General features: G+C 43.4%; 1 protein-coding gene across 1 annotated transcript in view; it reads left to right on the top strand.

Moving 5' to 3' along the window:
* The window catches only part of malrd1 (MAM and LDL receptor class A domain containing 1), a 51,805-nt gene that overhangs the window by 19,118 nt on the left and 15,546 nt on the right, over nucleotides 1-17,141 (top strand). The window contains exons 16-21 of the mRNA XM_035519947.2: nucleotides 2,039-2,252; nucleotides 2,399-2,640; nucleotides 4,611-4,896; nucleotides 9,027-9,272; nucleotides 9,876-10,033; nucleotides 15,314-15,491. Coding sequence (XP_035375840.2) covers nucleotides 2,039-2,252; nucleotides 2,399-2,640; nucleotides 4,611-4,896; nucleotides 9,027-9,272; nucleotides 9,876-10,033; nucleotides 15,314-15,491 — 1,324 coding nt within the window. The remainder of the gene's footprint in view (nucleotides 1-2,038; nucleotides 2,253-2,398; nucleotides 2,641-4,610; nucleotides 4,897-9,026; nucleotides 9,273-9,875; nucleotides 10,034-15,313; nucleotides 15,492-17,141) is intronic.

Genomic DNA, 17,141 nt, shown 5'->3' with positions numbered 1-17,141 from the left:
TGTGTGTATGGGAACCAAAGCACAAACGTTAACTGATTAGAGCAGCACTTGAGCTTTGGGTCTCTGTTCAGAAATACCATGACCTTTCAGCACCTGGTGCTCTTTTTGTATCGTTAACATTTAGCAATGCACGGTGCCCCCCCCCGCTCCATTCCACTCACAAAGACATCCACACTCCACCATGCCCGCTTCCATCCACTACGCGGCTTTGACTGGGCTGAAGTGTCCTCTCTGTGGGATCTCTCAGCTGCCTCCTCTCAAGCCGTACACTCTACACTTCACACTCTACTCAGTGTGCTCAGACGCAGGAAGAAAACTGATAGAATATTTTAATCATTGTATTTTTCATCTTCATGCAATTCATGCATTGCTTAAAACTTCTCACCCACTTTGTTCAATTCAGAACAAATTCCTTATCAGATCACTAGTTATGTTTTGCAAATTAGCATCAGTTAAGTTTGGAGTAAGACAGTTTAATTGTGTGTGTGTGTGTGTGTGAGTGTGTGTGAGTGTGTGTGTGTGTGTGTGTGTGTGTGTGTGTGTGTGTGTGTGTGTGTGTGTGTGTGTGTGTGGTGCTCTTTTTGTATCGTTAACATTTAGCAATGCACGGTGCCCCCCCCCGCTCCATTCCACTCACAAAGACATCCACACTCCACCATGCCCGCTTCCATCCACTACGCGGCTTTGACTGGGCTGAAGTGTCCTCTCTGTGGGATCTCTCAGCTGCCTCCTCTCAAGCCGTACACTCTACACTTCACACTCTACTCAGTGTGCTCAGACGCAGGAAGAAAACTGATAGAATATTTTAATCATTGTATTTTTCATCTTCATGCAATTCATGCATTGCTTAAAACTTCTCACCCACTTTGTTCAATTCAGAACAAATTCCTTATCAGATCACTAGTTATGTTTTGCAAATTAGCATCAGTTAAGTTTGGAGTAAGACAGTTTAATTGTGTGTGTGTGTGTGTGTGTGTGTGTGTGTGTGTGTGTGTGTGTGTGTGTGTTTGTACAGCTGACCTCAAGTTTACAGAAAGCTGTAAGGGACAAGTATGTTATGATACTTATCTGAAGATAAAATATATACAGCACATGTAATATTTTGTCATATGTATCTTTTGGTCTTTTACCTTGATCCTTGGTGGCCAGTACTTTGCAGTACTGGCAGAGTTTATCCAAATTTGTTGGGCCTTTTTGGTACAAACCTGATTTTTTGTGTGTGTTTGTGTGTGTACAGTGCACAATATTCTCAATAGGCTTGAGAACAGGACTTTGAGAAGTCCATTTCAAAAGCCTGATTTAGCCATTACAAGTCCATTTTTTGACTAATTTTGGGTCATTGTCCGATTGGAAGGCCCAGTTTTGTCCAAGATTCAACTTAAAATCCAAATCAAATCAAATTTGACAGATGTTGTCACAAAGCAGCTTTACAAATGTCCAAGTCCAACCTCCTGGCTGATATTTTGATATTGTGCTAAAGAATTTTGAATTAATGTTCCATCTTTATTATCCTTTCTACTTTATGATTGAACCGGTTCCACTGACAGCAGTACAGCTCTAGGGTGTAAAACCACCACTCTCATGTTTGAGTAGGTACTGTTTTTTGCTGTTTGGATGCCTTTTTTTTCCAATTATACTTTAGGTCACTGTGACCTAAGTCTTTGTTTCTTCTGACCATAAAATCTTTCAGAAGGCTTTTTCTTAGTTGCATCTGACAATATTGACCAAATTTGCTCTCAGCAGAAAGTAACAATTTGTGGGTTTACTGTTCCAACCATGGCAAAAAGACCAGCGTTCAATAAACCTACATACGGACAATTGTTTTTCAGGTAAACTTGGGACCTGTTGCTTAGAAATGACCACAAATGACATCCATGGCTTCTGAATTCCTCATAATTTGCTTTCTGAAATCTGGCTAGAGCTCCCTAGAAAAGAAGTAGATGTTCTGTACATTCACTCACAGAAAAGGAACAGAAATAATAGAAATTTCAAGGCTGTCATGACTTACAAGTCTCTTGTATGCGTCTGTCACTGGCAGGTGATCCTTCGTGCTAAGCGAGGCATCAGCTACATGGGAGATGTGGTGGTTGATGATGTGGCATTTATAGACTGCGCTCCTCTTGTCCTGTCTGGACTGCCCTGCACAAAGCATGAGTTTGCTTGCGCTAATGGTTACTGCATCCCCCATGGCAACCTGTGTGACTTCATCGACCACTGCGGGGACGGCTCAGACGAGAACCGCTACATCTGCAGTGAGAAACCACGCTGGGAATATGGAAAAGCTGTTCTTTCTTTTACATGTTTTTCAGTTCGTTTTTTTTTCTGTTACTTAATGCATACAAAATGTGTGATTTTTTTTTTGGTGTGTGTGTGTGTGTGTGTGTGGTGATTTCCCCAGAGGGCTTCCGGTGCAATTTTGAATTTGACCTTTGCTCCTGGAGACAGCTGAAGAATGACAGCTCTGATTGGCTAATCAACTCTGAAAGGATGCCGATTCTGCGGACGGGCCCACCCACCGATCACACCTCCCACAGCTCCTCAGGTCACTACCTGTACCTGGAGAGCTTTTTCCCGCTGGCGTCCGGGGCCACGGCACAGATCGTGGGTGTGCTGCTCAGCCATCGTAGCAGAGACTGCAGGGTGAGGGCCTCCATCAGCACAGCGCCGATATCAAGGGAAAGAAAACTGGCCAGTGTTCTGAGTCAAAGGCAATGAGATGGAGGGATACATTAAAGAAATGAACAGATGAGTGGATCATGGACCACTGCATGGAGAGGGCTCCGGGTGGTTGGGAAGTTGGATTAGGAAGGCTGCGTTGGTAGTGCAGGGTTGGGAACTGTAGTGTGCCGCGGGGAAGGCATTGCCGGAAGCTGTCTCTGTGAAATCAGTCAATCAGCCATTGGCCATCTCTCTCACCTTTACCTGTTAACAGCTTTCAGTCAGTCATTCTGTCACAGCTAGAGAGAGAAAGACAGGCCGAAGGGGTGTGTGGGTGTGTGTGTGTGTGTGTGTTTTATTCATATATATATATATATATATATATATATATATATATATATATATATATATATATATATATATATATATAACAAAGAAAGAAAGCAATTGTTAATCATCCTACATAATGCCTATTCAGGCTGTAATTCAAAAGAAGTCTCTTCCAGCACAACATAGACATTGATTGACTATTCTGTGAGTGTGTGTGTGTGTGTGTGTGTGTGTGTGTGTGTGTGTGTGTGTGTGTGTGTGTGTGTGTGTGTGTGAGAGTGTGTGAGTGTGAGTGTGTGTGTGTGTGTGTGTGTGTGTGTGTGGAGATGACTGGCTTGCTGCTGGGCAGCCTTTGTCTATCCTCAGATCCACCTACGGTGCTAATCAATCACAGCCTGACAGGCGGAGCCAATTAGAGTGAAGGAGAAGCTGAAGGGACAGAGAACGGGACAGGATAGCTAGAACATGGACCGCGTGTGTGTAAACGTACTGTGCAGCGCGTGTGTGTAAACGTACTGTGCAGCGCGTCTGTGTAAACGTACTGTGCAGCGCGTGTGTGTAAAGTGTGTGTAAATGTACTGTGCAGCGCATGTGTGTAAACGTACTGTGCAGCGCGTGTGTGTAAACGTACTGTGCAGCGCGTGTGTGTAAACGTACTGTGCAGCGCGTGTGTGTAAAGTGTGTGTAAATGTACTGTGCAGCGCGTGTGTGTAAACGTACTGTGCAGCGCGTGTGTGTAAAGTGTGTGTAAATGTACTGTGCAGCGCGTGTGTAAAGTGTGTGTAAACGTACTGTGCAGCATGTGTGTGTAAATGTACTGTGCAGCGCATGTGTGTAAACATACTGTGCAGCGTGTGTGTGTAAATGTACTGTGCAGCAAGTGTGTGTAAACGTACTGTGCAGCGCGTGTGTGTAAAGTGTGTGTAAATGTACTGTGCAGCGCGTGTGTGTAAACGTATTGTGCAGCGCGTGTGTGTAAACGTACTGTGCAGCGCGTGTATGTAAAGTGTGTGTAAATGTACTGTGCAGCGCGTGTGTGTAAAGTGTGTGTAAACGTACTCTGCAGCGTGTGTGTGTAAATGTACTGTGCAGCGCATTTGTGTAAATGTACTGTGCAGCGCGTGTGTGTAAAGTGTGTGTAAATGTACTGTGCAGCATGTGTGTGTAAATCTACTGTGCAGCACGTGTGTGTAAATGTACTGTGCAGCGCGTGTGTGTAAATGTACTGTGCAGCGTGTGTGTGTAAATGTACTGTGCAGCGCGTGTGTGTAAATGTACTGTGCAGCGTGTGTGTGTAAACGTACTGTGCAGCGCGTGTGTGTAAACGTAGCTACTACTGCCTTGCAGTGCATTATTCTGAAACATTTTTACCTGAGGCTCCAGTGACTCAGTATCTTCAGTGGATTTTTAAACATCAAGCTGTTTTCTTAGCTCAGTAGGACTTCTTAATATTGATAAATGATATTTATATTGAACTTTCTTGCCCATTTGGCATCACTCAGATGGCCAACTAGAAACACATAGGCTGGAAAATGCCTGGGGTGAACTGCAGTTTGGTAGTGGTAATTCTTTTCAGTAATAAAATGCAAAGTCTTTTAGAGGCACCTTTCTCTGCGTTGCAGATGGTGTTTTACCTGCATATGTCTGGTGAGGGCGCTGGCACTTTGAACGTGTATCTTCTCACAAGCTCCTCCCACTCCCTCCTGCTCAACCTCACGGGGCATCAAGGCAATTACTGGATCAGACAGGAAGTTGCCCTCTTCTCCAGCGAGCACTTCCAGATCATGTTCGAGGGCAAAGTGGGCCGGATCGGAAAAGGTGACATCTGCCTTGATGACATCACTTTCTCACCGGGCTGCCTCCTTAGCAACACTCCTGATCTGGACCTCCCCACCACCCCACCTTCTGGTAACACTTTAATAAAAAGACAGACAACATGATAAAATAATTCATTACTATTTTATTGCATTATTTAATGACTAGTGTCACATCTGCTCCTCCTGTCACACCTATACTTCCGGACTCCAACTCCCAGAATCCTTCTGTGGATCTCACCATATCCAGTCCAACCTAAGTCTTGCCTGAGTTATCTCTTGTGTGTCCAAGCCAGTTGTTTCATTTGCAGTCTGTTTATGCCTGCTGGTTTTGACACTTTCCCGTTTTTGCCTAACCCTAGCCTGTTATTCTTTGCCTGGTTTATTGACTCGCGTCTGCTGGCCCTCATCTGTTCTGGACTCTGTGTATGGTTTGCCCTATCATTTTTTCTGCCTGGCCTTCATTAAATCGTTTTATATACATTACGAACTTGCCCTTGTCTCCGTTCCCAAAATCCAGTGTGATAACTAGGTGTATCCTATGGCACCGATCACTCAAATGAGGCTGTATCTTATGGCCTGGACACCTCTCTAGATTATTTATGACACAAGATTTTTAATTCCAGCATCACAGCCTGGAAACTGCCCAACGTCACTAACCTATTTAGACCTTCCAGGGTTATAGCCCTCTGCTGTGCTCCTGCTACCATTTTATCTGAATGTCTCCTTCTCTTATCTTATTGCTTTTCCACTGCCAGCTTCCTCTTCCTACGCCATTACAGTGCCTTTATTTTTCTCCCTTCTCTCCGGATATCCGTATTTCAATATTCCTCACGTTTCTTCACTTTCCGTCTCATATTTCAGTGCCTCATCACTGCCTTGGCTTTATTATGACTCCAGATGGATAATGCAGTCGAAACACCAATTCATGTTTTGTCGCAGTCATGTTCAATAAAGCGCGAGGTCACTCACTTTCTCCTTCCACCTCCCACAACCCCTTTGGTTTGGCCTTCCCCACCCCTCCTCCAATGGGTGGCTTTAGTGAGGGTTCACCCCACAGATGCAGGTAAACCCAGTGGAAGACAAGTGGCCAGGACACCTTGCAGGTGCCCATTGCTTTCTAAAGACACATGTAGACTAGGTGATATGAGGAAATGAGAGAGAAATATTTTGTTATGAAGCATCATCCAAAGTCAGTGCATGTACTTTACTTATATGTCTGCCAATAAAGCAGCTTGCCAAAGTAGATTCAATAAAGCAACTGATATGTTGTAGTGCTGTGTGAATATCCCATAAGAATCAGAAAGGAAACAACATCCAGATATTGCTTTTTTTTTTTTTACCTAGTTGTTGCTATACTGTTGCAAATATAGGGGTTAAAATTAGTTTGTTTGGTGTATTGGTTCCACTGGTTGAATAACCTCTCTTAATGCACAATTATTCTTATTAATGAGATCTTTTTGTGTCTGCTTGCAAAGGGCCGCTGGATGTCCCTCTAGTTATTTACACGTTAGCTCTACGGGGAAAGAGGCAGGATAAGTGAGAAGGTCCGAGAAAGAGGTGTGAGATTTAGTCATTTCTAGTTTGTTGTCCCATTGATTGCCCAGACCACGGGGTGTAAGAAGAAGAGGGAATACATGAGTTTTTATCCAGAGCATTCATGTGTAACAAATTCTGTGAGTGTGATCTGTGTGTGGTCCTCTTCGAGAGAAAGTCCCGGGTGTGTTGGTGGGCGGGCACGTATGTGTACGTGTGCGTTTCCATTAGGCATAGTTTTGATGGCAACAGGCTAAAATAGGCAACGCAATGTGAATACACTTCTCAAATACAGAAAAGTGGATGAACGCAATAAAATGTGTGTTATTACATATAGTATACTATAATGGCCCAAACTATTTGCATTACCAGCTAGTTTGCTGATTGCTGTTGGCATTTGTCAGAGTGTCCATGACACCTGTACCCCGCGGGTTTATTTCTGTTACGTTTTGTCTCTACAGCTTTCTTTGAACTACTTATCCCTCCTCATCCCTGTGCTTAATGTTTCCACTACTGCTGTCAACAAATATTAGAAATTACAGTTAGCTTAGCATTCCAGCAGTACAACCAGAGGGCACATATCGAAAATGACTATAGCCTGATGTCTGCTAGCATTCTTTATGCTAGAGACCTAGTGTTTTGGGGCACTCTAGCATCAATAATGTAAGTAGCCTACTTTTGCGTTTTTACTAGCACTTTATTGTAAATTATCCGTCAGGGTAAAATATCTTTCTTGTCACATTTCTTGGAATTGTGCCTTAAAAATGTGTAAATAAAGATACAAAGTCTAGGCTACTGTACCGACTGAATAAATATTGAAGACTAGAGACAGAAGCTTCATGCATTTCATGCAAGTCCCCAGTGGTTTGATTATTTCCAGTTTCGTGTCAAGGAAAACTTATGTCTCTCACTGTATTGTTTTCCGCTCTTATGGACATAATGCAAAAAATGAAAAAGAAAAAGAAATATTGGAATGGTTTGAACCTATGTGTTTTTAAGAAGTCCTGCCCATGTCTTGTCATCTCTGCGTTAGTGTACTTCATCTCTTTGTGTACGTTAGCCCTGCACCATGGACTTGAAGAAACTTGTTCCAGTGTATACAGCCTCTACAGAGGAATGATTATAAAGTCTTTTTGACTTTTTTGCTTTTAAGTTAGCATCTAAGCCCTGTTTATCGTCGTCTTGATATTTCCTGTATTCTGAACTGTCCTGTGACGCAAACTGAAAACAGCTGAAAACTGGTTCGTCTTAAATATAGATACCAAACCCATATATGGGTCCAGCCTCTGACCCAGCCCCTTACAAAACTACATTAGCATCCTACTTCTGACCCCGCCCCTTATGGTAGACCAGTATGTAATGAACTGGCTACGTGATGAATGACAGCATCATTAATTAAGTCACTTTTCAGTTAGCTATAGCAGGTTGGATGGACTGTATACCTGTCAAAGCCTCTTTGCAACTAATCAGTATGAATATGCAATGAGATGAACCCCCTTAACTAGAACTGAACAAGGCTGCTTATGAAATATAAATAGCCAACTAGCTATATTTTGACTAAAACTAAGAATATTTGTACCAAGCATTATTAATTCATTTTTATATTTTCAATGCTAGAGCAAAGTTAGGTTAGATAGACTCCATGAGTTTGTCTTTGGGATCTCCGCAGTGTTTTAATTAACAGTGCAGGAGTGTATTAACTAGTTATCTCCACCCATTACACCAAGACAGTTCTTCCATGCATGTGTGTTCTTATGTTTTCTCCACCTACTTTTGGTACCTAGCTTTGGGAGACTCAAAAACCCGAGCATGTCGACCCCATGCTACTCTTCAACTCTGTCAGTTCAAAGACTATCCTGACAATATTTGCGACCGGGGACCCATTTGCTTCAGAGAAGCAGGACCCTGCCTGTGGGGTAACACGGCCCTGGCGCACTGCAGGTCTGCGCTCTCTGCAGGGTCCCCGAGCCCCTCATATTCAGTCATCGTGCACACTAAGCAGGCCCAGAGTTTTAATCACGCACTACGTTCCAGAGCCAGTCGAACTGAGCAATCACGCAATCCAGATGAAGCACATTTTACACGGCCAGCTGCTGTTCCCTTCTTTACCCTTGAGTGAGGCGGTTATAACAGCCTGTCTCATTGCCTGTAGAGTATTGAACATTGTCTCTACTCGAACATCATGCTCTTTATATACCGGCTCGTATGTTTACAGTTTTGGCTTCTAGACTGATTTAGCAGGACTCTCTGGAGTAATGGACTTATTCTCCAAGAAAGGAATGAAACAGACTGTGGGGGTGAGTTAAAAGACCTTCTTTCTGCTTCTAGCCCCCGGGGCCTCCCATCCCCCTCCCGGCAGAGGAAGGAATGATTTGATGATTTATTTGTTCTTTCATTCAGTGATTTACAGACTCCTATTCTCTTCCTCACAGTTCGTCATGCCTGCAGTGCACTTCCAGCCCACGATCCTTCAGACACACAAACACACACACTGTGCAGTCGTCAACTTATCACTGCAAAGTCACATGTGTATTTTTGTATACATTCCAAACTTTTCATTAATTCGTTTATTTATTTTACTGTGTGTAATTGACAAAATGTGTGGGCATTTCCTTTTGCTAACTGCCTGGGCCGTTCTCTGCTTGTGTTCATTTACACACTTGCGCATGTGGCTGTGTGTCTCCGCAGGCTCCTGTCCGCTAGGGTTACTTCAGTGCGTCAGTGGTGGCTGTTACAAGGCTGATGAGTCTTGCGATTTCACTGACAACTGTGGAGATAACACTGACGAAAAAGACTGTGGCACGTCCTGCTCTTTTGAACATGGGCTGTGTGGTTGGAAGAGTTCTCAGGTGGAGCATTTTGGTTGGAATCTGGGTACAGGATCTGCCCAGAAAATTAGACCACCACATGATCACACTTTGATGAATGAAAATGGTAAGACCTTTGCCCTCAGATCGTTATGCGCACGCACACAGACACACACACACACACACACACACACACACACACAGACACACACACAAGGAAATCCTGGATATCAGTCAACAAGCCTGACGAGAACACTGTTTTGTACATATATAAACATAGCTTAGTGTCCTTCATAGGCTTCCATAGGCTATGCTTACCAAGCATGCTTTGTTAGATGATTTGATCACAACATGCTACATAATAAGATTCGATCAACTGAAAGTGTAACACAAATGACCTGGATTAATCTTGATAAAAGTGAGTTGAGGCTATGTTCAGACTTCACAGCCACTCTGGTTACAGCACAATGTGCCGTACTCAGGACGAACCATTTTGTGAGTACACATTTAACCCCTGCTGATTCTCCTACTAATTTTCCTAAACCCTGGTAAACGTTGCTGTGCATTTATGTGGATTTTCATTACTCATTATATACTGTGCTGCTGTGTCTGAAGTGTGACCCTAAAAGCGTATGCTTTTGGGACTATGTTAGTCCAGTTATTTTCTACAGGAGTTTTCATACATGGACCCAATATTGAGTAATGCATTTTTTCTCTCTCTCTCTTTCAGGTCACTTTATTTACTTGGCAGCAACTCCAGTCGGCTTAAAGGGGGATAAAGCTCATATGAGAAGTTCAGTATGGAAAGAGTCTAGCACAACCTGCAAACTGTCTTTTTGGTACTACATTTCCCACAAGGCAACAGGAGTCATACGTCTCTTCTTAAAGGTAATATGTCCAGGAGTCCCAGATGAAAGGCAGAATTAAACTTTTTAAAAATGACATGAACCATGGATTAAATGAGAAAATGATGGAGCTAGGCATATTTCACCACTATGTGCAGCGCACAATCCGAACATCTGTCATTCAGTTGCACGTGAGGTGACCCCAAGAGAGGAAAAAAAAACTTTCAAAAAACATTTACTGGAAGAAAAAACATTTTCAAGTCAGTCACGGCTATCTTGACTGTATGTTTTACACACAGGATGTTCTTTATATGAAGCAGTTGATACATCATAGATCATTATGGTCTCACTGGAAATAGCCCTCTATACACACAGATAATACAAAATCCTTTCAGTTGCTTTGAAGCTTCTCTACATTCTCTCTCTCTCTCTCTCTCTCTCTCTCTCTCTCTCTCTCTCTCTCTCTCTCTCTCTCTCTCTCCTTCCCTCATTCTTCTGGGTGGTATATAAGCTCCACAGGCAATGCCATGGCATTGATGCTTGGTGGGTACCATCTGTACAGAGGGTAGAGAGATGCCAGCTGTCTGTGTGGTCGTCTGGTCACCCATATACCAGAGTAGCCTTTTCCTACCATCTGGCCCTGCGGTTAGGAGAGAGTCACTCTCAGACTGTGTGTGTGTGTGTGTGTGTGTGTGTGTGTGACTGAGAGATGTGTTAAGAGAAAAGCATTTTAGAGATGTTTTATGGAGGGAATATTCTGCAAAAGGTCATTATTCTTTAAGCAGATGGACTGAATTATTGTCTACTTTTGTCTTAACTTTGCTTTAATGGTACATAGAGGTATTAGTTAAGATCAGACTTTTTTGTGCTAATGTGAGAGTAAGTGTGTGTGTGTGTGTGTGTGTGTGTGTGTGTGTGTGTGTGTGTGTGTGTGTGTGTGTGTGTGTGTGTGTGTGTTTTATTCAGTGAAATATATTCCTGTAAACCTTCATGCACATTCACCTGCTGATTACTGTGACAATCTGAATAACGGACAATAACAGATATTCGGTAATGAGAATACCTGTATACCTGCTCTTTACATGGATCTATCTCTCTGTTCCTACCTCTACAATGCCTTTTCATCCTGCTCTTATTCGCATTCATTGCATTCACATTTCATGCTGTTTAGTTTGTAATAAAAACCCAGCTGACGATAGTCTTATGTCGCTGGCCTTATTATAATGTTCTCACCTTCTAAAGTATGGGCTTGGCTCAGCTAGTAGACAGAGCTTACACTGCAAGCCTTCCTGGGTTTTGTGAGTGTTGCATATGTGTATTAAGACATATTTGGTTCAATGGATTGGAGAGAGAGTGAAGCAGAGAACACGCAAGTGAATGAGCGAGTGGGAGAAGAGCTATCAAACGATGACCGGAGCAGCTGGCTTGGTGAAAAGCTATAAATACAGGCTGATGAACAGGGTGATGAGTACAGATATGAATCAGCTATGCAGCACTAAAGGAATGGCAGTGGCAAATATTTGTTTTATTGCAATTATAGCTTTGCCTGAGTTTTGACAAAGTCATGAGTGAAATGATCTAGTGAGTAGGTGCTGGAGATGAACACTTTCTCACTCACACACACACACATGCGCGCGCACACGCACACACACACGCGCACGCACACACACGCACAAAAGAGTGAAATTACACATTTGCATGTATTTTCCTATCGAGACAGGAACAAAAGGTCTGATGTGTTTATCCTCAGTCTCACGTGTAAGTGTGCCTAGGGTTCTGCACGGTGTTTATCCTCAGTCTCACGTGTAAGTGTGCCTAGGGTTCTGCACGGTGTTTATCCTCAGTCTCACGTGTAAGTGTGCCTAGGGTTCTGCACGGTGTTTATCCTCAGTCTCACGTGTAAGTGTGCCTAGGGTTCTGCACGGTGTTTATCCTCAGTCTCACGTGTAAGTGTGCCTAGGGTTCTGCACGGTGTTTATCCTCAGTCTCACGTGTAAGTGTGCCTAGGGTTCTGCACGGTGTTTATCCTCAGTCTCACGTGTAAGTGTGCCTAGGGTTCTGCACGGTGTTTATCCTCAGTCTCACGTGTAAGTGTGCCTAGGGTTCTGCACGGTGTTTATCCTCAGTCTCACGTGTAAGTGTGCCTAGGGTTCTGCACGGTGTTTATCCTCAGTCTCACGTGTAAGTGTGCCTAGGGTTCTGCACGGTGTTTATCCTCAGTCTCACGTGTAAGTGTGCCTAGGGTTCTGCACGGTGTTTATCCTCAGTCTCACGTGTAAGTGTGCCTAGGGTTCTGCACGGTGTTTATCCGTAGTTAAGCTCGTCTGCACTGCCTCGCCCTCCTCACCAGGTCGGCCTGAGACGCGGGCTGACGGATCGGCTGTCCTGCAGCCACGCTGTTGCAATTACCTTCTCCACGCGCTGTGAAACTGTTCGAGGCACTGCAGAGGGCCATCTCCCACCCTCCGCCGCCAAGCGGTGTGGACTTCCCACCAGGAAATGTGATTGAAAATGGATGACGCATAGCTGACCACAAACTCGAAAAAAATTCGAAAGCATTTTAATAATATGCTTTGAGTTATGCTGGCAGTCCAGAGTGCATTGGATGAATGTAATGGGCTCCAGATTAAACTGGAGGAACATGGCACAAGAATTTATTAAGCAGAGGTGTGATTAAGAATGTGTCTGGTAAAAAAGTATATGAAATTCTGATTTGTGTCACTGATTACATAAGATGACTCATCTTTTTTGGGTTGTCTGTGAATGTAGTTGTCTTTTCACAGCAAAGGGGCCAATGAAGCACTTTGTCTTCACACGGAGATAAAATGTGAGAAACAACGAATGAAAAATGTTTCAGTTTATGATATGTAGGCTATAAAGTAGTCAATCCATAACATTAGGACTGTAGGATAATGATTCAACCTAGGCATTCACTATGCGAAACAGCCAAGCTATCAACATGCAACCTGTTCCAGTTTCTTGGTTTCTTTTTAGTGTTTAGTATTCAGACCTCCCACCCACACGGCAATGTTCTCTAGTATTTGACATCATCAGCTCGTTTCGTCACTCTGTATTGTCAGCTCAGTAGTTTCCAACAATCAACTGACAAAACATGTCACGCGCTGACTGACGTGATGGAGAGGAATCCCGGCAGATCTGATGCGTCATTTCATTTCAACTGCCGTAGTGCCACTTCGGAGACTCCTTTGACAGTAGAGGGCAAGACGGTTTGAAGCCAGCAAAAAAAATCGACAGCTTTACGCCTTCGGACTGAAATTTATGGCAGCAGAAAACTGCCTCACAGAGCCCTGATCTGGGCAGTTATACTCGTCTGCGCCTTTGTGAATCTGAAGCAGTACCGTTTGTGAGGAAATAAGCAAATTTTTAAAAAGTACAGTAAAAGCCTTATAGATGATACTAATAGGGAGCTTTTTTCCTCCCGTTGTCAAGCAGGTTATGTAAGTTGAAAACTTTGTTGCTAATTTACAAATAAGGAAGTCTTTGGCACTTCTGGGCCCAGAATTCAAAATGCATAAAAAGCAAATGAGTTAATGAAACAGCTTGTATAAAATGGCTTCAGAATTTATAGCTACATTAAGATCCCACTGTTGCAGTAGCAAATCAAAAATCGTACCATATGAACTCTGCTGGTAGTGTTTTATGAAGGCAGTGGCTTCGAAAATGTGACGAGAAGATGGTCAAGAAACGAGGAGGTGATCACTGAAAATCTTTCTTGTAATCTGCTAAGAAACTAACGAGTGGACTGTTAATTCAAGTTTGTGTCCACATTCCTTTTTGGACTTAATTGTGAAGTGAATGGTTCTTAATGATTCCTGGAAAATGCTTGTTTTTAATCATGAGATACCAAATCAAATATTTATTCTGAAGACTATTGTCTATAACAATGTGCTACTGTAGATTATACATCAGCTAAATTGTGCTAAGTCAGAAGGTTAGAAGTTTGGAAGACGGGTATGATGAAATGTGATCTGTCCATAAACTAGAAAACACACACACACCTACACACACACACACACACACACAGACGGACACTCGCACACAGACATGCCCACAAACACACACAAGGCACATATGGATCAGCTCTGTGATGCAATTTACTTCAAGCAGCGATCCGCTCCAAATGAGTGCCTGTAATACATTAAGTATTAGAGTGTGTGAGTGTGTGAGTGTGTGTGAGAGAGAGGGAGCGAGAGAGAGGATTGTGACAATTGTAGCATAGGGAGGAGTTGATGGGAGAACAATTGTGTGCTAACTAGATGATGAATATTTCAATGTGGGCCCATTGAACGAGAGAGAGAGAGAGAGAGAGAGAGAGAGAGAGAGAGAGAGAGAGAGAGAGAGAGAGAGAGAAAACAATGCTGGTATGTAGTTTGCATCTTGCATAAACTACATTAGAAATTAACTTTTAACCAAATTATTTTAGTGTAGTTACTGAAATTAAAGTTGGGCATAGGTATATGTAAATTCATTCATCAATAGACTTGTGGAAACTCCTTCTCAAAAGCATGAAAGTATATGTGATTCTATGTGTCGGAGTGTGTGTTTGGGGCCGGGGGGTTTGTTGGCTCTTTGTGGACACTAAACTCTTCACACACCCAAAAGATTTAGACAGTAATACAAAACTCATGTGTGCATGTGCTTGTGCATGTGCATGTAAAAGACATTAAATACTATCTATAATGGTTTGTTTTATATATGTATTTTGGCAAAGGTTTTATAGTGATTGTGAATGCTGATTTGTAGGTCTCTGGGCCTTAGTGTTAAGAACTAGTGCCACTTCACAAATGGGAGTTGCACAGTTATATTACAGTAACTAATATTAATGTAATGAACCATTTTAGAGAAGCAGGAGGTGCACTTGATTTTCACGCTTCCTGAGACAGCAGATGTTACAATATGGAGCAGTCAGCTCTGAAGCAATCTTCTAAGCCACATTTATGGCACAGTTTGACACACTAACTACATTGAAGACGCACATTCTTGGAAAGTGCATGAGCAAGCTGGTTTGTTATTAACCACAGTTCACTGTGGAAGGGTGGCCCAGATCTGCCCTTTGCTTTCAGATAAAGTCATCAGTAGTATCCAGCGTAATACAACCGAGTCTGTTGGAGCTAAACCCTGAAAAGTGGTAGGTCTTCAGGACTAGAACTGGACCTTCTGGTAAAGAGTGGCTAATGTTAAGTTTATTAAGTGCTCCAGTCTCTTAAATGGTCCAAGCCCAATTCCAGAACGACTGGGTTTTTTTAGTACTGATTTGTAACAGTGCGCCACACTGTTTCCTGTGTGTCATATGGCTGGGCAGATGCAACGAGAGGTGAAGGAGCTGTGGATGGAGCAGACCACCATGCCTGTGTGGAGGAGGGCCGAGGTGCCTTTGAGGAACCTCAGGAACTTTGAGCTCATCTTTGAGGCGGAGCGTGCCAGAGACGTCAGCGGCGGGGCAGCACTGGACGACCTGGAGTTCAACGACTGCACGCGCAGTGAGCAGGAGGCGGGGCATGTTTCTGTCCTGAAAAAACACAAACACACACACAGCACGCCACTTAATTATCAGACGGGGCGGGACCAGGGGTTCCTGGAAAAATAGACCTATTCAATTTTCTGTTTTTTAAATGTACGTATATGGAAAGAACTAAATGGATTGGGGCTGCCTAGTCAGGTGTCTTGACACGGCTAGGGATCATTAAATGTGTACTGAAGAGGTGGGACTTTATTCTTACGGTCTTCAGTCCGCAAGGGACTCGGCTGTACCATTGGGTAGCTGGAGTTCATTCCACCATGTGGGTGCTAGTACAGAAAAGAGTCCTGAGGAATGTCTTCCCTGTGTCTGGAGGGGTGATGGTTTGACATGCTGTACAGTATAAGGTAAGGCGTGTACTTTAAAATAGGATGGGACAGAGCCTCGAAGCACCTTTACATTTTTAGCTCTTGGCAGACACCCTTATCCTAGTTCATGTGACAGGGTGCTCCCTGAGAACCAGACCTTGACCTCACACTTGCTAGCACTCCTTACTCCTCTACCTGGTGAGCTACAGAAGCACCTTTACAACACTGTTGGGATTACACTGCCTGAGAGCTCGACCAGCACAAAGAGAGAATGAAAAGAGCTTGGTTTCCATCTGGTGTAACGCACACAAACACATTTGACACTCTTCAGATTACAACTTTTAATTTCCCCCAAGTCTCACTTTGGGTTGATGTTCATGCAGATACATGACCATCAAGACCCTTGGGTAGTTCTCAGTGGTGCCTAATAAAAATATCTTATCGCTTTGTTAATTGGCTGAGAGAAAGATGTGCTATTAACTATTTCAGCCAAACTTGACCAGGGGAAAAGGGGTTTAATTTCCATCCTGTCAAGATAAGAGCAACACAGAGAGAAGTTAGCCAGCTATCAGCAATGCAGAAATATTTGATGAAGGTACCTGAGAAGTACAAGCTGTCCATACCTGAGGCCTTGGAGACTAACGAGGAAAGATTAACATGTTGATGATGTTCTCACACAAGAACAGACCCACCAAAGCTGGAGACTGAACAATACTGGAAAAGCATATGGGAGAAGGAGGCATCACACAACAATGCCCAGTGGTTGATGAACCTGAGAGCAGACCACAGCAACCTCCATGAACAGGACCCATTACACTAGCAGATATCCAAAAACGGTATCAAATATGAAAAGCTGGACAGCTCCAGGCCTGAACTGAACTCCATGAACATCTGGCAGCACAAATGAACCAGCTGCTAATGGACTGAACCCATTCTGAATAGTTAACTGAAGGCTGGACAGTCTGGATGCTGAAGGACCCCAGAAAAGGGCAGTTTCATCCAACTACTGGCCGATAACCTGCCTCTGCACAGCATGGAAGATCTTGTCAGGTATCATTTGTGGCTAAGGTGAATAGGCACATGGCTCAATACATGAGCAGGGCCCAGAAAGGCATTGAGAAGAACACCAGAGGAGCCAAACACCAGCTACTGAAGACTGTAAGACCAGACAGACCAACCTGTGCACCTCCTGGATTGAGTACAAGAAAGCCTATGTTTCAATAGATTCCGCACACATGGATGCTGGAATGCTTGATGTTGAATAACATTAACACACCTCTCAGTGGGGCTGTGGAAGAAAACCC

Source organism: Electrophorus electricus, chromosome 13, assembly GCF_041902795.1.
Source record: "Electrophorus electricus isolate QZ-2024a chromosome 13, ASM4190279v1, whole genome shotgun sequence".
In the NCBI taxonomy this organism is placed as follows: Eukaryota; Metazoa; Chordata; class Actinopteri; order Gymnotiformes; family Gymnotidae; genus Electrophorus; species Electrophorus electricus.
Note: the sequence above shows the minus strand (reverse complement) of the source record. Positions and strands in the feature narration are given on the sequence as shown.